This window comes from Mustela nigripes, chromosome 4, assembly GCF_022355385.1.
Source record: "Mustela nigripes isolate SB6536 chromosome 4, MUSNIG.SB6536, whole genome shotgun sequence".
NCBI classification, from domain to species: Eukaryota; Metazoa; Chordata; class Mammalia; order Carnivora; family Mustelidae; genus Mustela; species Mustela nigripes.
The window spans coordinates 12,214,117-12,240,996 of NC_081560.1; the positions used below are offsets into that span (position 1 = coordinate 12,214,117).

General features: G+C 38.0%; 2 protein-coding genes across 2 annotated transcripts; both read right to left on the bottom strand.

Moving 5' to 3' along the window:
• Positions 1-8,575: 8,575 nt before the first annotated feature.
• On the bottom strand, positions 8,576-9,520 carry LOC132014894 (olfactory receptor 9A4-like). The gene has a single exon (XM_059395590.1). The coding sequence runs from the start codon at positions 9,518-9,520 to the stop codon at positions 8,576-8,578; it is 945 nt and encodes a 314-aa protein (XP_059251573.1).
• A 15,517-nt stretch (positions 9,521-25,037) lies between these two features.
• Positions 25,038-25,982, bottom strand: LOC132014895 (olfactory receptor 9A1-like). The gene has a single exon (XM_059395591.1). The coding sequence runs from the start codon at positions 25,980-25,982 to the stop codon at positions 25,038-25,040; it is 945 nt and encodes a 314-aa protein (XP_059251574.1).
• Positions 25,983-26,880: the final 898 nt, after the last annotated feature.

Consider the following 26,880-nt stretch of genomic DNA (forward strand, 5'->3'; position numbering starts at 1 on the left):
ATCCATGTCACTATCTTGTTATTTATGTTGTTGAAAAACGATGAGATTCCCTTTTTTATGGTGGAATAATATTTCATTTCTCACTCCTGGATTAATGGATTAGATAAATGACTGACTGACATCAGGAAAAAAAGACCTTCTAGTCATCCAGCTAGTGATTCCAAGTGATTCTAGTGATTCAGAGGCTTTTCAGAACTTGTATGGATACACTTTCTTCTTGAGCCCTCTTGTGGCCAAATGCTTAAGCTTGTTTGTCTTCTAAACCATGCACTGCACCACACAAGGTGCTAACAACCTCCCTTTTGCTTTCCCAAAGGAAGAAACTGATGCCCAAGTTTGTGGATTCTCTTTTGCCTGCAGCTTTGGGCTGAGTCTCCATTCATATTCACTAGCCTTTGGCCACAGCTCAGTCAAACTGCATTGATTCTGGAGACCAGGGTAAGATATACTGAGTACTGGGGGGTCCCTGTGGGACAGTTATGGAGATCTGCAGGAAAAGCACCCCCAGTGGCTGGTGTGGAGGTGTTTTTATCTGGCCAAAGTGACAATAAAGTGTAATGCTGGAATAAAAACATCCAAAATAGCATACCTCAGATGAGTTCTCTGTTAGAGGGATGCTGAAGAGTTTGCCTCATCCAAACTTGGAAGCAAACCAAGTAAGGGCCTACAGAGCATAAAAAACAAGGAATAATTATTGTTAGGTTTATGATATCAGTAAAGACATACAAGCAGAAAAAAAGGAGAGACCATTGAAGCAGATTTCAAAATAAGGCAATTATTAACTAAAGGAAAAACTACTTGATAAGCCAAGAAATAGCTGCATTTGTTGTTGTTGTTTACAATGCAACTGGAAGAAGATAATTACTGAATTTTAACATAAAGATTCTAACTGTTCCAGCGGTTTGAAGAATAGAGAGGCAGATGCAACTGAACATGCAGCAATGGCCTGAGACCCAGAAGGCTGCAAAGAAGCGTCAGATCTAGTCTTTGGACTCAGAAAGCCAACAGTGTAATTAGTCAGACAGGACACACTTTTTTTTTTTCCATTTTTTATTTTTTTTTATTTAAATTCAATTAATTAACATATGATGTATTATTGGTTTAAGAGGTAGAGTCAGTCATTCATGAGTCTTGTATAATACTCAGTGTTCATTATATCATGTCCTCTCCTTAATGTCAATCACCCATCCCCTGTCCCCTCCAGCAAGCCTCAGTTTGTTTCCTATGACTAAGAGTCTCTTGTGGTTTGTCTCCCTAATTTCATCTGTCCTATTTTTTCCTCTCTTCCTCTATGATCTTCTGTTTTGATTCTTAAATAACATTTATGAGTGAGATCATATAATTAATTGCCTTTCTCTGATTGACTTATTTCGAGTAGCATAATCCCCTCCAGTTCCATCCACATCATTGCAAATAGTAAGATTTCATTTTTTTGATGCCTGAATAATATATATGTACACCACATATTCTTTATCCATTCATCTGTTGAAGGACATCTTGGCATTTTCCATAGTTTGGCTAGTGTGGACATTGCTGCTATAAACATTGGGTGCAGGTGCCCCTTTGGATCACTACATTTGTATCTTTGGCGTAAATACCTAGTAGTGCAATTGCTGAGTCATAGTGTAACTCTATTGTTAACATCCTGAGGAACTTCCATGCTGTTTCCCAGGGTGGCTAGACAAGCTTGCATTTCTACCAACAATGTAAGAGAGTTCCCCTTTCTCTACATCCTCACCAACAATTGTTTCCTGCATTGTTAATTTTTGCTATTCCAACTGGTGTAAGGTGATATCTCACTGTGGTTTTGATTTGTATTTCCCTGACAGCTAGTGGTACATATATACAATGGAATATTATTCAGCCATCAGAAAGGATGAATACCCATTTGTATTAACATGGATGCAGCTGGGGGAAATCATGCTAAGTGAAATAAGTCAAAAAGAGAAAACCAATTATCATATGGTTTTACTCTTATATGGAACATAAGGAACAGAATGGGGGACCATCAGGGAAGGGAGGGAAAACTGAAGGGGAAGAAATCAGAGGGGAGACAAACGATGAGAGACTCAGGACTCCAGGAAACAAACTGAGGATTACAGAAGGGAGGGGAGGTGGGGAGATACAATCGCCAGTTGATGGGTATTAAGGATGGTATATGTTTTGATGAGCACTGGGTATTATACATAACTAAAAATCATTGAACACTACCTCAAACCTAATGATGTACTATTTGTTGGCTAACTGAACATGAAATTATATATATATATATATATATATATATATATATATATGTGTGTGTGTGTGTGTGTATGTATATATATACATATATATAAAATATATATTATAGGAGATATATATGTGTGTATGTGTATATAATATATATATATATATAAGATAGATAGATAGATAGATAGATAGATAGATATAATCCCCTGTAATGCTCATTTGGTGATCACAAATTCTTTTAGTTTCTGTTTGTTCTGTAAGATTTTTATCTCTCCTCTCTTTTGAATGACATCCTAGCTGGAAACAATATTCTTGGAAGCATATTTTTTCTTTTAGCACCCTGAAGATATCACGCCAGGTCTCTGTAGACCTGATAGGTCTACTGTCAGTCTAATGTTTCTACCCTTGTAGGTTATGGACCTCTCATCCTGAGCTGCTTTCAGGATTTTCTCTTTGTCTCTGAAATTTGCAAGTTTCATTATTTATATTTAGGTGTTGACTTATTTTTATTGATTTTGAAGGGGTTTCTCTGTGCCTCCTGGACTTGGATACCTATTTTCTCCCCCCAGATTAGGGAAGCTCTCTACTATAATTTGCTTCAACATGCCTTCTTCCCCTCTCTCCCTTTCCTCCTCTTCTGGGATCCCAATCATTCTAATATTGTTTCACTTTATGGTATCAATTATCTCTCATATTCTCCCCTCGTGATCCAGTAATTGATTATCTTTTTCTCAGCTTCTTTATTCTCCTTCATTTTGTCTTCTATATCACTAACTCTCTCTTTTGCATCTTTTATCCTAGCAGGTAGAGCCTCAATTTTTTATTGCATCTCATTAATGGCTTTTTTAATTTTGACTTGATTAGATTTTAGTTCTTTTATTTCCCCATAAAGGGGTTTTCTATGTTTTTTCAAGACCAGCGAGTATGTTTTTAATCGTTATTCTGAACTCCAGTTCCCATATTTTACTTATGTCCATATTGGTTAGTTCCCTAGCAGTCAGTACTGCCTCTTGTTTTCTTTTTTGAGGTCAGATTTTCCATCTTGTCATTCCATCCAGAGAAGAATAGATGAACAAGAGAACAAAATGGCAACAATGACCCCACAGAAATGTACACTAAACAAATCAGGAGAGACCCAAACCCAGAAAAAAAATTTAAAAATAGTTGTTGTTTTTTTTTAAAAGAGCAAGAACATATAATCAGACAAGTGAACAGAATAGAGCAATACACTGGATCATGAGTGTATTTAGGTCTGTTTGTTAGAAAACCAGATCCCAAATTTGTAAAGAAAGAAAATCTTATATATGTACAAAAATAAAATTGAATACAATGAAAGGGTAGAATATAATTGCAAAAATCAAATTTAATATTAAAAGATAAAAAGAGAGAGAGAGAGAAAAGGAGATATAAACAAACAGGTGAACAGAATAGAGCATTACACTATATCCTGATTGTATTTTGGTTAGTGTCTTAGAAGAAACAACATCTCAAATTTGTTAAGAAAAATATATATATATACCAAAACAAAATTAAATACATTGAAGGAATACAATATGGGGTGCCTCGGTGGCTCAGTGGGTTAAGTCTCTGCCTTCAGCTCAGGTCATGATCTCAGGGTCTTGGGATTGAGCCCTGCATTGGGCTCTCCATTTAGCAGAGGGCCTGTTTCCCCCTCTATCTTTGCCTGCCTCTCTGCCTACTTGTGATCTCTCTTTCTGTGTCAAAGAAATAAATAAAATAGTCTTTTAAAAAAGGATACAGTGTAACTGTAAAGATAAAAACTTTAAATAATGTTAACAAAAAAAAATAGAGAGAATATGGTCAGACAGGTGAAGAGAATAAAGCTATACAATAGATTCTGGGTGTATTTTGGTCAGTTAGAAGAAACTCCATCCCACAACTATAAAGAAAGAAAAACTTATATATATACAAAAATAAAATTAAATACAATGAAAGGATAGAGTATAACTGTAAAAATAAAAATTAGAAAAGATTTTTTAAAAGAGTTGATAAAATAAGAAATTGGTTGAAAATGGAAAGAGAAAAAAAATTAAAATTGAAAGACTAAAGAATCATGGGGGGGGGTGTGAATTTTATTTACTGTTTGCCCCTAGCGTTTGAGTTTTATAGTTCCCAGTGAACAATAAACTTCATCTTGGGTGGATATTCTTGCTGATCTTCTGGGGGAGAGGTTCTGTCACTTTGATTCTCAAGTGTATTTGCCTCAAGCAGAATTGCACCACCCTTGGGCACCTAGGTGGCTCAGTCATTAAGCATCTGCCTTTGGCTCCAGTCATGATCCCAGAGTCCGGGGATTGAGTCCCGCATCGGGCTCCCTGCTCAGCAGGGAGCCTGCTTCTCCCTCTCGCTCTCTCCCTGCTTGTGTTCCCTCTCTCACTGTCTGTCAATACAAATTAAAAAATCTTAAAAAAAAAAAAAAGAAAGAAAGAAAAAAGAAAAGAAAAGAAAAAGAATTGCACTGCCCTTGCCGTAGGGCCAGGCTAACTCAGTGGCTCCAGATTGCTCTTTGTAGCTTTTGTTCACTGAAGGCTTTATGTGTAGAAACTTTAGAGGAAGAGTATGGCAATGGCAGCCTCCCCAACTGCAGCCCCAGAGCAGAGATCCCAGGGCCCCACTCCTCAGGGCACCCTCGGGGAAAAGCAGTCATTCACTCCTGTCTCCTCCTTACTCCGTGCTAACCCAGCCTGTGACAGCATTTCTATCTCAGGCATGTGACTCTGTTTCAAATCTCCAAACCCTGCAGAACCCTCTGGTGTGCTCCAGTGCTGCTCCTCCTAGGGGAGGAAGAGAGGTCTCCCCATTTCTGCCATTTGTTGGGCCCCAGCTCAGAAAACAGTCACCCTACTGTGCCACAATTCATGGTTTATGCCAATCACAAGCTAAGCATCTGCTCCTGGGCTTCCTGATTGCAGCTAGCTTCTCCACTCCCATGCCTGGGAACTTTCATACTCAGGTACCCTGGTCTTCCTGTGACCCCAAGGATCCTGAGACCACACTGTCCCAGCTAGGATTCTGCCCCCATTTTACCCCCTCAGCACCTTTCAGGCAGGGACTTCCTTCACTGGAGCAGTCGTCTACATTCCGATTTTGCACTCTGCTACTATATAGCTTTCCAGTAGCCAGCTTACAGAGGCTCCCTCACCCCTGTGGTTTACCTTCCCACAGGTTGCCTCAGATTCACTTCTCCACACCTTGTAACTTGCAGAAAGTGGTCACTTCTCCATCTGTAGAGTTGCAAACATTCTTTTCTTAGATCTCCAGTTGAGTTCCCAGCTATTCAGAATGGTCTGATAGCTACTTATCTGAATTCCTGGGACCAGAGGAAAGTAAGGTCTCCTATTCCTCTGCCATCCTGGACTCTCCAGCCTTATTTTTAAATGTATATTAGCAGAAGAAACAGTTGAACAGAGTTACCCCTGAAGAGTATGAAGAGCACCATGGATCAGAAGGGGAAGAGCAACAGTCTGATGATTCACTATACAAATCATTTAAAACTATTTGATAGTTTTTCTTTTTAGTTGTGGTAAAAAATACACAACACATATTTACCACTTTTAACCATTTTAAATATACAATTCAGTAGCATTAGGTACATTCACATTGTTGTGCAACTATTACCACTATTGGTCTCCAGAACACTTAACCATCCTAAGCTGAAACTCAGTACCCATTAATTACTTCCTCCTATTTTACCCCTCCCCAAGCTCCTGCTACTCACTATTCTACTTTCTGTCTCTATCAACTTCACTATTCTGGGTATCTTGCACAAATGGAACCACACTTTATTTGTTCTCTTTTGTCTGGCTTATTTCACTTGGCAATGTTTTCAAGGATCATGTATGTTAGAGCATGTGTCTATGAAATTCTTTTCATTGCTTTTTCTGTCTGAATAAACTTTCTTTGTATGTCTACACCATGTTTTTTTATGCATTCATTTGTTCATAGACTCAGAGTCATTTCTCTTTCTTTACAACTGTGAATAATGCTGCTATGATTATCAATAAAGTTTCTGTCCCTTTTTTTAATTCTTAAGAGTTATTAACAGTGAATTATATGAATATTTTGGTATAAGAGTAACTGTTCAGATATGGCATGTGAATAGGGAAATCTCCAGGGTTGGGTCAACTCCTCTGATTCACAGCCAATAATATACAGCACACAGTTGCTAACTACTGCTGATGTACCTGAGAGTGACACATGACATCAGGCACAGTGTCCAAACACAGTATTGGCAATCATATTGGAAGGGCTGGGGAATGCAAGAAAAATGGATGAGGACTCTAAAATACTAGAATGGCCTGATAAAAGTATATGGCATCTGAGGGGTTGTAAAGCCTAACAGACAGTTCTATACAATGGTATCATGATAATATAAAGGTATAAAATGTGAAGGAAAACCCACTGGTTCATATAGATGGAAGACTCAGGAGCAAGCCTAGTGCCACAGAGGAAAGACAAATATGCCTACATTTGAAACGAGACCTAAAGAAAGAGTATCAAAGACAGAAGAAAGAGCAGGTATTGACCTCCTATCTTCAAAGAATCCCTACCCACCCCATGGTGAGGCAGAAAATTTATAATCATACATAAATGTAGGGAGTCTTACATTGTAGAGCTTTAATAACTTAAGTATACATTCAATACAGTCTCAATCAATATCCCAGCAAGCTTTCTTGAGTTTTGGACAAACTGACTCTAAAATTTATATGGAAAGAAAATGGTAATAGACAAGCCAAAATATTTTTGAAAAAGAAGAGTCACTTCTTATATCATTTATTTATATCACACATTAATTGATCCACATTTATATCTATCTATATATATATATTTATCTAAATATGCATACATACAGATGCTCCAACATGAATCCAGTAGCATATGCCTGATTCTTGCCTTCTCTTGCTTCTCTGTAACTCACCAATTCACAGTGACAGACCCAGTTCCTACTACTTGTTATACTTTATTCATTCCTCTGTACTACACATGTACAGAATTTCAGAAATGTTAACTCATACCCCCCAGTTGGAAACATTATTAACAATACAACTATGATTGTGCATGGTTCCCTTGATTAACATAGTCTTACACATTTCAGTCAAAACATTATTTCTCAGTTATGTAGATCACATCTCTTTTTCCCCAACCTCTTCGGTGAGGTCGTGACATACATGCATTGGGAAGGTAATCTCATGTGCACAGTCTTTTGACCCCTGCTTAGCCACATGAGAGTGGAAAACATTTTGACAATCATGGTGTGACAGGAAAGGGGCTGAGAGGAGACAATATACGAACTGAGATGTGGATTAGGAAGCTCCATGTAAAGCTGTAATACAGCTTGGTAAACTTGGTCGCTGTGGGGCAGGGAAGGGAAGGGAAAACAGAAATGTAGCTGAGGAGAACTGAAATCAAATGCCCTGTGTCAGGATTGAAGATGAGGACTGCGGGGAGAAGTGCCAGGGGCTGCCACTTTTCTACCCTCCCTGCACTCCTGCCTCAACCCAGGGACACAGCAAGGTCAGCTTGCCCTTGTCAGTGCAGGTCCCAGAACTCAGCCATTGCCTTCCTACATCTGGGGCTGGCATGATAATGGGAGTCATGCCAGATAAGAAAATGCCTCTTTCCAAGACCCTTGCTCCTCACCCTGAGAAAGTCTACCAATTAGAGACATGTCTGGATTAACACACATCTGGCCCTGAGGCTGAGAAGGAGGCAAAGTTGTGGAGTTTGTTCTCACAACTGCCAGTCAGGAAGATCTACAGGGAGGTAGTATCCCTGTAGGACCTGGGGGCAGGAATCTCAAGTAAAGGTTGGAATCTGAAGCAGGACGTGGGGTCACTCACGAAAGAAATAGATGGTGCTTTAACCATTGAAAAAATCATGAATGCACAGGACAGCATATGGGAAGATGACTCAGCACCTAGAAACAAAACGTAGGTCAACCACAGAATAAATTACAATTTTCCTGATTTCCCACTCAAAAAGCTGAGTTTTCTGGAAAAAAAAATCACACATATTTTGTATATCTACATCTGTTAAATTTATACTGTAAGATGTAAGATTATATTGTAAGATGTAAAATTATAACTACAGAAGAGTGTATAGACATATATATCCAGTTAAAAATAATGAGATCTCCCATGTAGGAAATCATCTGATTATAAATTGGAACACTGTCAGTGTTTTAAAATTCCCTTGTAGAATTTTGTAGAATTCCCTTGTATATTACAAACCACTTGGTGATGAAATGGATCATTTCAGTATGAATTAGTGTTTTCAGATTACTCAGGTCCATGATGATGAGTCCATGATTGTCCTCAGGACACAGCTACCCCTTGAGGAGTTGACAACAGCATTTCATGACATCTCGAAAGGCCTCCATGAATTTGTCATTCCGGAGGGTGAAGATGAATGGGTTCAGAAAAGGGGTCACCACTAAAACCATCAGTGATGCTACCCTATTGTAATCAGCTGCCTGTGTTTGCTTGGGTTTCACATAGAGGAATAAGCAGGTGCCATAGCCGATCACAACACAAGTAAAGTGGGATGCACAGGTAGAGAAGGCTTTCCTCCGACCAGAGGCTGAAGGGATCTTGAGGATGGTGGAGATGATGTAGGTGTAGGAGATGATTGTAGGGATCAAAGAACCAAAAAGAACAAAAATAGCCATTAAGAATAGGATAAACTCTATGAAAAGGGTATTATTGCAGGATAGTTTCAGCAATTGCCCTCGGTCACAGAAGAAATTGTTCACCACATGTGATTTGCAGAAAGTCAGCTGAAATGTGGCATACACTGGCCAGATTTCAAAAAGGAACCCAAACACCCATGACACAACGACCACCCAGATGCAGGTTCGGTTGTTCATAATGATGTTGTATCTCAAAGGGTTACAGACAGCCACATAATGGTCCACAGCCATCGCTCCCAGCAATGTAAACTCTGAGGTCCCCAGAGAAAGGTACAGGAAGAGCTGGGTGACGCATGCAGCCAGAGAGATTGTCTGCATTCCAGGGAGAAGCAATCCCCAAAGCATCACAGGCACGATGATACTAGTAACCAAGATCTCCAAGGCAGAGAGATGACCAAGGAAGAAATACATGGGGGACTGCAGACGTTTATCAACACACACCATCACAATAATGACTGTGTTTCCCATTAATGTCACTAAGTAGAAGAAAAAGAAGGTAGCAAAGAGAAGATGGTGTAGTTCTCTGGAGCCAGGGAAGCCAAGGAGATAAAATTCAGTGGCACTAGAGTGATTCATCAGCATTTAGTTCTGAGCTCTTGTTCCTTGTGAAATCTAAAGAGCAAAGGGGAGAAAACAGGCTTTTGATTGCAAAAAGATTAAGGACAATTCCAACTTGAGCAAGTATATCATATTCCTAGAATCCACAACACAATGGTATTATTTTCAATACAAGATCGGTGCTTCAGCGGATGAATGGATAAAGAAGATGTGGTTCATATATATAATGGAATGTTACTCAGCCATCAGAAAGACAAGTAGCTACCATTTACATCAACATGGATGGAAATGGAGGGTATTATGCTAAGTGAAATAAGTCAATCAAAGAAACAATTATCATATGGTTTCATTCATATGTGGAACATAAGGAATAATGCAGAGGGCCACAGGGGTCAGGGGATAACTGAATGGGAAGAAATCAGAGAGGCAGAAAAACCATATGAGACTATTGGCTCTGGGAAACAAACTGAGGATTGAGGAAAGAGACGTGGGTGAGGGGGTGGAGTAACTGGGTGGGCATTAGGGAGGTCATCTGATTTGATGAGCAACAGGTATCATACTGAGCTGATGAATCATTGTACATTATATCTAAAAACCAATGTATACCTTGGCTAATTGAATCTAAATTTATAAAAAAGATCAGTGCTAAATGTTTTATGAGGGACATGTATAATGTATGAGTGTAAATATATATGCCAAAGTAAATCAGCAATACCTACCAACGCCACACCCTAGGCATGAAAACTCATGCACCTCTGTCTCTACCCTTGTCTCTCAATTCACCAGGCATCCTGCCTCCAACTATGCTCTCACCTATCACCGGGTCTACTTCCCTGGCCACAACGTGTTCATTTATACCACCAACTCTTCCATCTTGAATACCCTAAAGTGTCTTCTCTGCCTCTTATATCCGTATCCTGAAAAAATCCTGCTACATTTCAACATTATAAATGTAGCTGATCCTAATCTTGGCGAATCACAGCCAGACAGGTTAACTCCTCCATATCCTCTAAACATAGGCTCCATTTGCATATATTCAGGTTAAGTGTCTCCCTCAATTATATTGTCAACTTTGTGGTATTGTTAGCAAGTGGGAACTCTCTAGGACATTGTCATAAGAAAGAACTATTTTGAGACAAAACATTGAGTCTTTCCCTGACTTCTGGAGAGCTGGCTCCCTGGCGGGGATTATCCACTTCTTCCTCCTTATTCTCATGATAAAAACCTTCCTCCATTTCTCATTTCAGTGAATGTATATCCTCCAAGCAGAAAAAGCCTCCCCAGCTCTCCATTAGTGACTTCTAACTCTTATATCTTGATTCCCCTGGTCAGTAATTGACACCAGGGAGGGAAGGGTCCTGAAGGAACTCCTATCTGTACTCCAGTATCCAACCTAGAACCAGAAGACAAGAAAACACCTGTGATATAGAGGCAAAATCCTCCTTATTCTCCAGGTCTCAAATCTCTACTCCCAGCAGGGACCCAACACCTCCAAATGGGCAGCCCATCCCTCTAACCAAACTGCCATGGGGTCAGTCCCATTGAGCAACTTGGAAAATTCCAAAGAACACATCCACTTATCTAGGACCTTCCATTTTCTCCAGAGCCCTAGGGTCTGCAAGAATGATAGAAGTCACCGATATAGATGATACTCAGTTCCTCAGGAGAACTGGGCTCCTTCCCTCTCCACATGCAGAATTTCGCCTAAAGATATCCACAGACCCTTCCCCCCCATCCTCTCCAAACAACATATGCACAGTTTCACTCTCAAACCTCTTTAGGCTGTATTTTTCTTTCTGTTGACTTGCATCAATTACTCAAATATAGGATGCACTTGCTTCTTACTTTATCATCAAAATCCCACATTAGAATGAAGTACCTTGAAGCAACTTCTTTGCATTTCTTGTATTAACACCTGTGACAAGAACAGACTCTGACAAAGTATATATTCTGTAAATATTTTTGAATAAATATATCAATTAATAGATCAAAGAAGAAACAAAAAGTATCCAATTTATCTTTCCCTCCATTCGCTCTTCTCCAAAGCACCACCCAGTCAGTCTGCATTCTGTCTTCCAGGAGATCCCCAACAAGATGGCAAGCAGATATAAGGAAGACAGAAAGAAAAATGAAAGAGCACAGACTTGGGTGATGCCACAGAGTATGCCCATTGCCAGTACTAGGTACCATCAACCTGCCCTTTACTACAGAGCGATGATCTGATGGAGAGTCATCTACTCTGTGGCTCCCTTACTCCACTCTTCAGACTCTAGGTGTCCTTGTTCTATATGGCAACAAAGCCTAGACCCTCTCATGATAATGCTCTTCTACTCTGTCCTTCACTGAAGGGAATACCTGGAAGACACTCACCTCCAGAGATGGGGACTAGACTGGAAAGTTCTACTGCTCTTCAGGCATCAACCTAGACTACCCATGGTTAGTAAAGAGCCATGCGTAGGAGGCAGACACAGCCCCTGCTGTCTCCACTCGTGGCAAAGAACACCGTCCACACAGAGGAGCTTAGGAAAAGTCCAGACATAGTGCTCAGAGGAACCCACCTATCTTCCCCTCCCTCATTCTCTCTGCCTCTTTCTTTCTCTACCTTTTCTGTCTCCAATGATAGTTATACACTAAGGAATCATTTGCACAGGCCCAGAGACACACTAGGGATATAGTCAAGGAAAAGCTGAAGAAACTTTCACTCTTCCCTCTGAGGATAATCAAGTTTTACTTTTTTTTTTTTTCCTTAAGATTTTATTTATTTATTTGGGGGAGAGAGAGAGAGAGCACAAGCAGGGAGGAGGAGAAGAGGGAAAGAGAGAAGCAGGCTCTCACTGAGCAGGGAGCCCAATGTGGGACTCGATCCTAGGACCCTGGGATCATGACCTGAGCCAAAGGCAGCCAGTTAACTGACTGAGACACCCAGGTGCCCAGATAATCAAGTTTTACCTCTTGAAAAAGTTATGTGCATTGAGCAAACTTAAAAACTGCTTGTCAGAAATTTCTCAATGTCCAGGCTGCCTTCCTCCTAGACCCTTACTCATCACAAAAACCAAGCTCTGACTGGTCAGCCCCCTCGTCTGCTCTGTGCTTCTCCCTGACTCCATTTATCTCAGCAACACGACAAGGGCACATTTATCCCTAAGCTACCCCCAAGTTGATGAGTCCCCTAATCCCTACAAAAGACACACATAAAAACCTAGAGTCCACTTAATCTTCTTCATCATCTCCAAGTTTTTATGAAACACGTATTTCCCAGAGGATCTGCACACTCTCTACCACATACCCTTTGTCCAGTTATGACAGCATGTAAGAGAGAGAGAGGACCTGCCACTACTCCAAATTTACATTCTGTTAAGTCTACAGCCCATTCCAGGCCCTCCAACATTTATCCAACTGTGGTTGTTCAGCCATACATGTCTCTTCTCAATCTTCAAATGCTCTTGGGTCACCTCCCTGTGCTGCTTGAATTGAGGGGTGAAAGTGAAGATATTCAGAATCAACAACAACAATACTAAGTGAGGATGATTTGGATTTAGCAAAATCACATTTAAATATCTCTTCTTAAACTATGTAAAACAAATTTCATTTTTCATAAAATTAGTCAGATCTTAATTTTAAGTTCAAATGGAAGGATATAATGTAAAGTGCAATATCCATCTCCCTATCTGCTTGATTATCTTGAGAATCCATCTGCTAGAGATAAATATTATAAATTATTATTATACATTTCTACTGTATTCACAGAGAAGTATTCTGTGTGTTTATAAGAACATTTGTACATACCATTTTAAAGTAAATGATTTTTTAATAAATATACTGTCTGTGCTGGAGGGGAAGGGGTTGAGAGGGTGAGAAGGTGGCTGGGTGATAGACATTGGGGAGTGCTGTGAATTGTGTAAGACTGACAAATTACAGACCTGTACCCCTGAAACAAATAATACATTATATGTTAAAACAAAGTAAAAGTTAAAAAATAAATAAATAAATACACTGTCTGGCTACTTTTTCATATATATGTGTGTGCATGTATGCTTGTGTTGTATTAAACTTTTCCTAACAATGAATCTTGGAACACTGAAAAATTAAAATTATTTTTTAAAATATAAAAAAATAAAAATATAAAATATAAAAAATAATTAATATAAATAAATAAATATAATATATATAAATAATGTATAATGTAATATATAATATATAGAGAATATATTATATATAATATATAAATACTATACATAATAATATAAATAAATAAATAATATTAAAAAATAAAAAATAAATAAATTTTCCTTACTAATGATGATATGTGAATCACATTTTAAGTGAGAGCTTTACAAATATTCACTTACAAAAACACTGATGGTTACTTAATATGCTGATGAATATTTCATTTTCTACAATTTTTCATGTCTATATTGCTGTTGCAATAAATATTCTCATGTCTGAAAAGTCGTACAAGTAAACCTTTTTTAAAAGATTCCTTTATTTATTTTACAGAGAGAGAGAGAGAGAGCACATGAGTAGGAGGGGCAGAGGGAGAGAGAGAGAATGTGAAGCAGACTCCACACAGAGAGAAAGAGAGAGAGAGCAGAGCCTGATGCAGGGCTCAATCTCTAAACCCAGAGATCACAATCTGAGCCAAAACTAAGAGTCAGACACTTATCTGCCCAGGCACTCCTATAACTTTGTAATTGTATTAAATTATTAGCTGTTATCAAGTCACCACCAAAAAGTTACATTAATTTATAATCTCTTTTTAATTTTTTATTTAAATTCCAATGAATTAACATGCAGTGTAATATTAGTTTCAGGGGTACAATATAGTGATTCCACACTTCCATACATGATGCAGTGCTCAACACGACAAGGGCACTACTTAATCCCCATCACCTAGTTCACCCATCCCCCCACCACCTCACCTCTGGAAACCATCAGTTTTTCTCTGCAGTTGACTATGATTCTTGGTTTGCCTCTCTCTCTCCTTTTTTCCCCCTTTGCTCATTTGTTTTGTTTCTTAAATGAGATTGCATTGAGCCTATGCTCAGATCCTCTGGTCAGAGTATTTCTATTTTAGTATTGTTACCCCATGCAGATCCTAGAATGCCACTAACAAAACAGGAGCCACCAATCATACTGTGAAATAGAGACCCATCCCTCAGGGCCTCACCCCGACAGGAACTGTGCTGACAGCTGCCCGTGACACCTCTGTCCCACTATGTGCCTGTCAGCCTCTGAGTGGCCATGTGGGGTCATGTGATGACTGCTGGGGAACAGTGAAGGAGGGCTGCTGCCAAATGAGGAAATCTGAAGAGGGTCTTCTGTGTCAGAACCTTCATTAAACAATCAACTTTCTTAATTCCAGGCATGGTTCCATTTCTCTAGCTATCCTTCCAGTATGATCAACTAGACATTGGCAGAGTAGAAATGGAGAAGGAGAAAGGAATATAAAGGAATAAAACTCCTTTGGAAAAAGTTTCATTTTTTATAAACTTAAATATATATCTCCCTATGATCTAGCAATTCTCTTTGTAGATAGTTGCTGAAAATAAATCAAAATGTATGTCTTCTCCAATACTTCAGTTACAGTGTTCATCATGCCATTAATCATTATAACTAATTGTGTGACAGAAAACAAATATCCATCAACAAGGGAATGTTATAGTCATACAAGGAAATACTACTCAGCAATGAAAAGTAACAAAATGCTGATAGAACACAATGTGGATGAATTCATGTGCTTTATAATAAATGAAATTTTAGATATGAAAAAAATTGCATATGGTGAGATGCCATACATTCTAAAATAGATTAAAAATAATCGTAGTTAAAGAAACCCCAATAGTGATTGCCTCAGTGCTGAAAAGAAAGATTAGGAGGGAATACTGAGGTATGTGGGCTATTCTTTTTAAGTTATTGGGTTATATTGATTAGCTTTTTAATTCAGGATTTTGGCCTCTCTATTAATGAGAGATATTGACCTATAATTTTCTTTTAGGTAAGGTCCATGTCAGGTTTTGGCATCAAAGTAATTTTGGTTATCATAAAATGAGTTGGAAAATAAGCCCTCCTTTCCTATTTTGTGGGGAAATGTTTGTATTATTTCCTCCTAAATAGTTGGTAAAAATCCATCAGTGAGGAAATCTAGGCCAGGAGTTTTCTTTGTGAGGAAGTACTTATTTATAGGTAAAATCCCTTTAGGAACTAGGGGACTATTCAAAACTTCTGCTTCAGTTTGTGTTTTCCAGGTGATTTGCTTAATTCATTTAAGTTGTCAAGTTTATCAAAATAAAGTTGTTCATGATATCCATTTTTATACATTTACAGTTTATAGCACTATTGTGACATCCTTTGTTTCCATTTCTAATATTAGTGATTTGTGTTTCTATTTTTTAGTTGCTCATTCTTGTGAGGGATTTATCGATCATATTATTCTTTTCCATTTGGCTTTATTGATACTTCTCTATTGCTATCTGGTTTATATTCCACCTTCTCAAGTCATTCTCTCTCCATGTCTCATCACACAGTGTTCTCTTTATAAGGACATCAGTCAATAAGATTAGGGACTACACTACTCCAGTATGACCTCATCTTCACTAAGTACAACTGCAACCCCATTTCCACTCAAGTTCACATTCTGATATACTGGGAGGTTAGAATTTCAACATATGAATTTTGATGGACATAATACAACCCATAATAGATGTCTTGGTTGCTTCTAATTTTTGGCAATTATGAATATAACTACAAAGAGCATTCATGTGCAAGGTTGTACAGACATGCTATCAACTCATCTGTGTATGTATTAAGGGATATAATTCCTGGGTTGTATTGCAAGAGCATACTTAGCTTTGTAAGAAATTGCCAAAGTGTCTTTCAAAGTGGCTGTACCATTTTGCATTCCCACCAGCAATAATGAGAGTTCCTGTTGCTCCACATTCTCACCAACATTTGGTGTTTTGGATTTTACTCATTCGACTAGGTGTGGGGTGGTTCTTCATTATTGTATTAATTTGTAATTTCCTAATGACATAGAATATTGATCATCTTTTTATATGCTTATTTACTATCTGCATATGTCTTTTAGTGAGGTAACTGTTCAGATCTTTTGCTCATTTTTAATTGAGTTATTTGTTCTTATTGTTGAGTTTTAAAAGCTCTTTGTATGTTTTGTGTACATGTCCGATATTTCATGTCATTTGCCAAGTACTTTCTCCCAAATTGTGGCTTGTCTTTTCTTTCTCATAACAGTCCTTCCTAGAGCAGAAGTTCACCTTTTCAATTTTTTCTTTCATGGATCATCCTTTTGGTGTTGTATATAAAAACTATTCATCAAACCCAAGGTCACCTACTTTTCTCCTGTTAGGCTCTGATGTTTTGTACTTTTGCATTTTACATTTAGGTCTCTGATCGAATTTGAGTTTATTTTTATGAAAGGTATAAAATCTGCATCCAGATTTATTTTTCCCCTGTGGATCCAATCATTCCAACACCTTTTGTTGAAAAAACTATCCTTTCTCCACTGAATTTCCTTTGTTCTTGGTTAAAGATCAGTTGATGTTTGTGTGGGTCTATTTCTGAGCTTTCTATTCTATTCTATTCTATTCTAGTAATATATTTTTCTGTTATTTCTCCAATAAAACAATGTCTTAATAACTACAGTTATATTATAATAAATTTTGAAGTTGAGTAGAGTTAGTAGCTTCAATTCTGTTCTTCTTCAGAATTGTGTTGGCTATTCTAAGCCTTTCACCTTTCCATATAAATACTAGTATCACTTTGTCATTATCTACAAAATAACTTACTCGGATTTTGGTTGAGATTGCATTGAATCTATAAATCAAGTTGAGAAGAATTGACATCTTAATAATACTGTTTTTATGTGCAGGAATATGGGGTATTTCTCCATTTATTTATATCTTCTTATATTTTTCATCAGAGCTTTTATGTTTTTGTGGTTTTTCTCAGATCATGCACAAATTTTGTTAGGTTTACATCTAAATATTTTTTGGTGCTCAAATAAATGGTGTTGTGTTTTTAATTCCAAATCCCAGTTTTTCATTGTTGATATATATTAAAGCAAGTACATAGGAAAGTGATTGACATGTATACTAACTTTATATCCTGTGACCTTGATATAATCACTTCTCAGTAACATTATAGCACTTCATGGGTAGTGCAAGTATCTTATAACAGAATATCCCCAACTCCTCTCTCACATCCCTTAAACATTGCTGTCATTCATTTCACTTATTCATAAGCTAGAATCATCCAATATGTTGCTTCTCTGTCATTCTAACAAACTATTATCTGTGAGATCAGGTAAGAATAAGAAAAATTAAATATTTTACCTAAATTTATTCCTTCTATAAGTTCTTCCTTTCTTTCTGTAGATTCAATTTCTGAACAATATTATTTTCCTTCTCTGTAAACAACTTTTTTTATTTAGTTTTTTTTTTATTATTATTTGACAGAGATCACAAGGAGGCAGAGAGGCAGGCAGAGAAGCAGGCTCCCTGCTGAGTAGAGAGCCTGATGCAGGGCTCGATCCTAGGACCCTGGGATCATGACCTGAGCCAAAGGCAGAGGCTTTAATCCAGAGCCACCCAGGCACCCCTATAAACAACTTCTTTTAACATCTCTTACAAGGGAGGTCTACTGGTGACAAACAAAATGTTATTTGTCTGAGAAAGTATTTCTTCACTTTTTAAGAATAATTTCCCAAGACACAGAATTCTAGAATGATGGATTTTTTTTCATCAACACATTAAGTACTTTACTCTGCTTTCTTTTTGGCTTGCATGTTTTCTGAAGAGGACTCTATGTAATTCCCATTCTTATTCCCATTCTTATTCCTCTGTAGATTGTTTTCTCCCTTTTGACTTCTTTCAATATGTTGTCTTTGTCTTTGATTTTCTGCACTTCAAATATGATAGGCCTACATGTAAATTGTTTGGTATTTATCTTGTTCACATTCTCTGAGCTTCCTGGATCTGTGGTTTGATGTCTGTCATTAATTTTAGGAATTTCTCAGTTATTATTACTTCTAATAATTTATCTGTTACTTCTCATATTCCCATGACACATAAGATTTGTAATTGTTTTTATAATTGTGCCAAATTCTTAGATACTCTGTTTTACATTTTTCATTCATTTTTCACTTTGCATTTAAGTTCTGGAAGTTTCTCATGACATATCATTAAGCTCACTGATTCTTTCCTCAACTATATGCACTCTTTTGCCAAGCTCATTAAAGCCATTCTTTATTTTTATTTAGGTTGGTCCTTTTTTACCACTTCATTTTTATTCTTCCTTAGTTTCCATTGCTCTGCTGATGTTATCTATTGGCTCTTGCATTTTGTCTACTCTTCTACTAGAGCCCTTAGCATGTTAAACAGTTATGTTAAAATCCTAGTCTGATCATGTCAACATTTCTGCCACATCTGAGTCTGATTCTAATGTTTGCCCTGTCTCTTCATACTTTGTTTTGCTTGTTGTTGTTGTTGTTGTTGTTGTTTTAGTATGCCTTGTAATATTTCACTGGAAGCTGGACATTACATAATGGGTAAAAAGACCTGAGGTAAACAGGTCTTATATGTGAGGTTTTATGTTTATCTGGATCAGAATTGTGCTGTGTTTACTGTTTAATGTAGCCATAGATGTGAGAGACTAAAATAAATCTCTTGTTCTTATTTTTGTCTCATCTGTTGTTTTTGTGTTTCCCTAGAATCTCCTTCTTAAGTAAAGTCTTAGACTCAAAGTTATTGCTGTGTAATCCCCTGCTATCATACAGAAGCCCTACCGATGTGGTGGTAAGGAGTGGAGGGAGTGAAGCATTCAACATTCTACAGTCCTATGATTAGGTCTCAGACTTGTGGCGAACCTGTGTCTCTGGGTTGTGACTTTCAGCTTCTCTGTAACTTTGGTGAAACAGGGCAGAGAGACTGGAGTTGGCTATTTCCGAGATTGGGAATTTGGGCCATAACCCAAATTGATTAGGCTCTGGGAAAAATTCAAGGTATTTAGGCTTTGATAAAATAGTCTTCCTTAAAGCCAGGCATATTTCAGAACGTTTTCAAATTCCTTGGTGTATTTCAGAATGGTTACTTTCACCCTTCACCTAATTGATAGGACTCTGAATTCTCTGACCTTTACTCTGAGATCCTGACAAGGATCCTGGACATACAATTCACAAATGCATGGGGGCCCTCCTAACACTGGGACTCTCAGAAAGTTTTAGCCTCCAAGTTTGTCCTTACAGAGCCTACAACAATTTGTCAAGTACTTTCTAACCTCAAACTAGTTCCAGCAATGGACTTCTGTGTCAGATTTTCTGCTCCAGTACACTGTGATTCATTGTATTTGCTTGTCTTTCCAATATGAAGAACATTAGTTTGCCCAGTGACCTTAATTCTCTGATGGATTTAAGAAAGTATGCTGATTTTCAGTTTCTTTGTGTTTTATTCCTGTTGTGAGGACAACAGTGACAACTTCCAAACTCCTTAAATGGAAATCAGAAAGCCTTCTAATTGTTTGATTTTAATATAAAGTACAGATATAGATAGAAACACTACACAAAGCAAATATATATCTAATTTATCATGAGATAAGTACCCTTATAGCTACCAGCCAGATCAAAAAAAAAAAAAAGAAAGAACATTCATACAGACCTCAGAACCTCCTGTGCTACCCCATTACAATTATAATCCTTATTTCCCTAAAAGTAGCTATCTTTGCAATAATCACTTCACCATGTTTCTTTTATCACCCAAATTTATATCACCACATACTATAGCTTAGTTAGTTTTGACCATTTTTTAAAAATTTCATGTATCCTTTTAGTCCTTTTAATCTGTAGATACTTTCAGCATCCCTTTCTTTTCCTTATCATCTATCTGTTGAAATCACTAGGTGTTTTGACAGTAGTTGTCTATAATCTGGATTTTGGTGATGGTATCCTTATGATATAGTAAATAAAGTTCTCTATATATTTTCCTGTAAATTGGCAGTAGAATTCAGAGGACTGATAAGACTGAACTCCTCTAGTTTTGAAAAATGAAGGTCTTTTATAGTATTTCATCCAAGAAAACATAGATCTATTTTTCTCTTTTCTATGATGTTAGAAACAGTTGATGCATGATGTATAAACATCATTGGGCATTGCTAAATGATGATATTCTAATTCTATCATGTTTCATTAATTATCTACAATACTTTGATATTTTCATTTACTGTATATTTACCCAAAATAAATACTTGAATCTTTCCATTTATCAGATCTCAAAATAATAAATAGGTTTCCTGAATCTCCTTTGAAGGTGAATAACTTGTAAATATCATTATGAACTCATGCTTCTAAATATGTTTGATGGGTTTTAAATGACTGCAATCATTGTATTTTCAAATTACAACTTGTCCCATATTGACTAGTGAAAGTCTCTTCAGTTTGGACCCTGAATCCTTTTAACATGTCCCTAGTCAGCTTTGATATTTGGTATGACAAAATGTTCCAAGCTCATCCTGTTTATTTCTGGCCCCAGACCTGGAGTTAGCCATATATCCTGGAGGATTTGCTTCTTGTGGTTTAAATGGTCATTTAGGACTGTGATCGGGGCCTAAAGGGCATGATCATTGTTACTGGGTTAGCCATTGAACTACCACTCAAAAAAAAAAAAAAATTGAGAATACACACACACACACACACACACACACACACACCACACATCCATATGCATGTATATGCATACATACAGGGAGAGAAAGAAAGAGAGAGAGAGAGAGATTTATACTGATATGTCTAATCCAATTCAAAATTAAACAGACTATGATAATGGCACACACCAATCTGACCATAGCCACAGCAATGGGGGGGGAACCACCTACTCTGACTCCAAGCCCCACCCACCAACAAAAGCTCCTCAGGAAACAACACAGAGAAAGTGCCCTATAGTTTAATGCTATCACCTCTTGGGCAAACACCTGCTCTGACTCAATGTAAGCCATGGCAGGTCCAGACAAGCCTAATAACAACAAAGAGACAAAACCCTTCCCACAACAGGCAGAGTCATTGCAGACAAATGGACTGAAGGCAAAAGTGGCTCAGCCAGAAGAGCAGGGCACATGCCACACACATAGAAGATACCCCTGAAGTGCCAGGTTCCATTGAACAAGACACATTGCTCTGCAGGTCACTACAGGACCTCTTTTTCATAATGCCACTACTTTCAAGAGCAGCACAGGTAGCTGATTTTCCTAACATGCAGAAACAGAGAGACAAAAGGAGACAGAGGAATAAGTCCCAAATTAAAGAACACAACAAAATCAAAGAGTGCTGATTAAAACAGAGATAAATAATATACCTGATAAAGAATTTAAAGCAATGGTCATAAATATATCCATTGGACTTGAGTAAAAAGAGTGGAGGACCTTAACAAAGAGATAGAAAACATAAACAAGAATCTATCAGACATGAAGAACTCAATAACTGGAATTAAAAATACACTAGAAGGAATATATAGCAGACTGGAGGAGGCAGAATAATAGATCAATGACCTGGAAGACAAAGTCAAGGAAAACAATCAAGCTGAATGGGAGACAGAAAAATAATAATAAAAAAAAAATAGAGGGAACTCAGCAATACCATCAAGCATAATAACATTTGCATTATACAGATCACAAAAGAAGAAAAAAGAGAAAACAGGGCAGAAAACTTATTTGAAGAAATAATAGCTGAAAACTTCCTGAATCTGGGGAAAGAAATAGAAACTCAGATCCAGGAGACACAGAGAGCCCCCTATTTAACCAAACCAAGAAGGTCCACACCCAAATACATAGTATTTAAAATGGCACAAAGAAGGGGTGCCTGGGTGGCTAAGTTGGTTAAGCATCTGACTTCAGCTCAGGTCATGATCTTGGGTCATGGGATTGAGCCCTGCGTTGAGCTCCACATTCAGGAGGAAGTCAGCCTGAGGATGCTCTTCCTCTCTCTCCCTCCGCTCCTCCCCCTGCTTACTCTCTCTCTTTCTCAAATAAATAAATAAATCTATAAAACTAGATTAGATCAAATTAAATTAAAATATAAAATGGCAAAAAGTAGTGATAAAGAGAGAATTTTAAAAGCAGCATAAGAAAATAAAACAATTATATAAAAGGGAAGCCCCATAAGTCTATCCACTGATTTTTCAGCGGAAACATTACAGGCTGGAAAGAAATGGCATGGCATGTTCAAAGTGCTAAAAGAAAAAAGCCTACAACCAAGAATATTGCATCCAGCAAGGCTATAATTCAGAATAAGAGAAAAGATAAAGTGTTTCTCAGATAAACAAAAGTTAAAGGAATTCGTAACGATTAACTCAGCCCTACAAGAAATGAAAAGGGGTCTCTTAATGGAAAGGAAAGACCATAAGCAGGAGTAGGAAAAGTAGGAAACACAAAAGCAAAAAAATTAAGTACACCTATAAAAATCAGTCAAGGGATTCACAAAATAAAAAGTATGTAAAGTACAATGCCATATTCCTAAATGTTAAGGGGATGGGGAAAGGAGTAAATAACGGGTTTAAATTTAAACAACCATAACTTACTATATACTATTATATGCATAGATGTCATATATAAACCAAATAGTCACCACAAATCAAAACCCAGTAATAGATATGCAAGAAATAAAGAGAAAGGAATCCAACTATCTGATTAAAGAAAGTCAGCAAACCATGCAAGAAGAAAGCAAGAGAAGAAACAGAGAACTACAAAAATAACTAAAAAATAAGTAACAAAAGGGCAATAAGTACACCCATAAATAATTACTTTGAATGTAAATGGACTAACATCTCTAATCAAAAGACACAGGGTGACAGAATGAATAAAGAAGCAAGACCCACCCATGCGCTGCCTCCAAGAGACTCATTCAAGACTTAAACACACAGGCAGATTGAAAATAAAGGGCTGGAAAAGCATTGCTCATGCAAAAGGAAGTAAAAAGAAAGCTAGGGTGATGATAAGTATATCAGACAAGATAGACTTTAAAACAAAGATGTAATACGAAACAAAGAAGGACATTATATAATCATAACGGGAAAAATCCAACATGAAGATACAGTTGTAAATATTTATGTATCCAACATAGGAGCATCCAAATTCATAAAGCAGCTATTAACAAACACACATATTGACATAATCAATACTAATACTATAATATTAGAGACTTTAACACCCCCACTTACATCAAAGGATAAATCATACAAACAGAAAATCAGTAAGTAAGCAGTGGCTTTAAATGATACAATAAGTAAACAGTGGCTTTGAATGACACATTGGACCAGGTAAATTTTAACAGCTATATTCAGAACATCTTAAAACAACAGAATATATATTCTTGTCAAATGCACATAGAACAGAGTCCAGAATAAATACATGTATTATGTTGGGAGGCAGTCTCATGTGCACAGTCTTTTGACCTCTACTTAGCCACATAAGAATGGCAGAAATATTGACAAGGGCAGTGTGACAGGAAAGGGGCTGGGACTAGACAATATAGAAAGTGAGATATGGATTAGGAAGCTCCCTATAGACCTAGAGGACAGCTTGGTAAACTCTGTCTTTGTAGGGGGAGAGGGAAAGGAAGAAAGAAATGTAGCTAAGAGAGAAGGGAGATGGAATGCCCTGTGTCACGATTGGATAATGTGAGGAATGTAGGGAGAAGCGACCAGGGGTGGCCCCTTTTCTGCATTCCTGCCTCATCCCAGGGACACACCAAGGTCAGCTTGCCCTTGTAAGTTCAGGTCCCAGAATTCATGCCCTCCCACATCTGGGGCTCAGGAGATAATGAAAATAATGCTAGATAAGAAAAATGCCTCTTTCTAAGACCCTCTCTCCTCACCATGAGAAAGTCCACCAATTAGAGACATGCCTGAATTAACATACATCTCCCTGAGATTGGGAAGGAGGCAGGAGTGTGGAATGAATTCACTCTTACAGCTGCTACTTGAGAAGATCTACAGGGAGGTAGCATCCCTGTAGGACCTGGGGGCAGGAACTCAAGTAAAGATTGGACCCCCTGAGGCTGAACTTGGGGTCACTCACAAAAGAAATAGAGGGTGCTTTAGGCAGTGAGAAAATCATGAAAGCCCAGGACAAAATATAGGAAGATGACTCAACACCTAGAATCAATCATGGAGTCAACTGTCACAGAATGAATTATATTCTTTCTTGCTTTTCCCATTCAAAAAAGCTGAGTGTTCAAAGAAATATCACATATATTTTGCACATTTACACCTGTTAAATTTATACTATAAGATGTATTATAACTACAGAAGTATGTACGAGAATATATATCCAATTAAAAAATAATGAGATCTCCCATTGTAGGAATCATCTGATTATAAATTGGAGCACTGTCAATGTCTTAAAATTCTCTTGAAGAATTTTGTGGAATTTCCGTGTAGATCACAAACAATTTAGTGTTGAACATGATCGTTTCAGATTGCATTATTGCTTTCAGACTACTCAGGTCCATGACGATGTGTCTTTGATTGTCCTTAGGACACAGCTAATCCTTGAGGAGTTGATAGCAGCGTTTCATGAAATCTCGAAAGGCCTCTATAAATTTATCATTCCGGAGGGTGAAGATGAATGGGTTCAGAAAAGGGGTCACCACTAAAACCATCAGTGATGCTACCCTGTTGTACTCAGCTGCCTGTGTTTGCTTGGGTTTCACATACAGGAACAAGCAGGTGCCATAGCCAATCACAACAAAGGTGAAGTGGGATGCACAGGTAGAGAAGGCTTTCCTCTGACCAGAGGCTGAGGGGATCTTGAGGATGGTGGAGACGATGTAGGTGTAGGAGATGATTGTAGGGATCAAAGAACCAACAATAATGAATACAGCCATTAAAAAAAGAATAAACTCTGTGAAAAGGCTGTCATCACAGGATAATTTGAGCAGTTGCCCTCGGTCACATAAAAAATGATCTACCACATTTGATTTGCAGAAGGTAAGCTGAAATGTGGCGTAGACGGGCCAGATTTGAAATAGGAACCCAAACACCCATGACACAATGACCACCCAGATGCAGGTGTGGCTGTTCATAATGATGTTGTACCTCAGGGGGTTACAGATAGCCACATAACGGTCCACAGCCATCGCTCCCATTAATACCAACTCTGACGTACCCAAAGAAAGGTACAAATATAATTGTGCACTACATGCTGTCAAAGATATTGCCTGCATCCCAGGAAGCAGTAACCCCCAGAGCATCAAGGGGACAGCAACTGATGTGATCAGGATCTCTAGAACAGAGAGGTGGCCAAGGAAGAAATACATGGGGGACTGCAGGCGTTTATCAACACAGACAATCACAATGATAAGTATGTTCCCCATGACTGTCACTGAGTAGAGAAGGAAGAATGTGGCAAAAAGAATATTGTGTAGCTCTTTGGAGCCACGAAAGCCAAGTAGATAAAATTCAATGGCACTAGAATAATTCTTCAACATTTAGTCCTGTGTCTTGCCCTTTATGAAATCTAGAGAACAAAGGCGAGCTTACATGCTTCTGATTTCAAAGGACTGAAGCTATTCCCAAGTCGAGGAAGTATTATCTCTGCTCTTGGGCTCCACATCATGACAATGGGATCATCTTCTCCTATTCTCTGTACAAGATTGATGTGAAATGTTTTATGAAGAAAATACATATTATAATAAATATACATATGCAAGAAGGTGAGTATTAGTCACCAACAACCCCCCCCCCCATATGCACCCTCATCTTTCAACCCACTGGTCCTTCTGCCTCTAACTCTGCTCTGAGCTGCCACCCTGTCCACTTCCCTAACTGCAATGAGCTCATTCATAACACCAATGCTTCCCTCCTGAATGCCCTAAACCATATTCTCTGCCCCTTATGTCCATGTCCTACAGACTCCTGCCAATCCCACCCAGATATGGTAACTTCTTCCCTCCATCTCCACTGAATGTGAGCTCTATTTGCCTTAGGTTCCCTTGAAGTTCTCACTTCAGTTATCTTAGTCATTACTTCAGTCTGTTGTTAGAGCCAGCTGGCAGAGAGGTAGGGTCTACCTGGGAAACTATCATAAGATAAGAGCTATATTGAGACAAACTATTGAGTCTTTCCCTGTATTCTGGGGAGCTGGCTCCATGGAATAGAGTATTCTACTTTGTTTCTCCTTATTCTTATCACGAAAGACATCTCTATCTCTCATTTCAATGACTGTGCCTCCTCCTCGTAGGAAGAACCTCATTCGTTTCCAGTTGGTAACCCTTAGTTCTGAAATCATTCCTTTTGTCACCAGATGACAGCAGGGAGGAGAGGTCCAGAGCAGTGAAAAGAGGCTGGAACTTTCATCCCCATCTCCCACCTGTCCTATACAATCTC

Bases quoted from the DNA above. Each gene is read 5' to 3' on its own strand.
- LOC132014894 (XM_059395590.1), bottom strand. From the start codon at position 9,520: ATGCTGATGAATCACTCTAGTGCCACTGAATTTTATCTCCTTGGCTTC.
- LOC132014895 (XM_059395591.1), bottom strand. From the start codon at position 25,982: ATGTTGAAGAATTATTCTAGTGCCATTGAATTTTATCTACTTGGCTTT.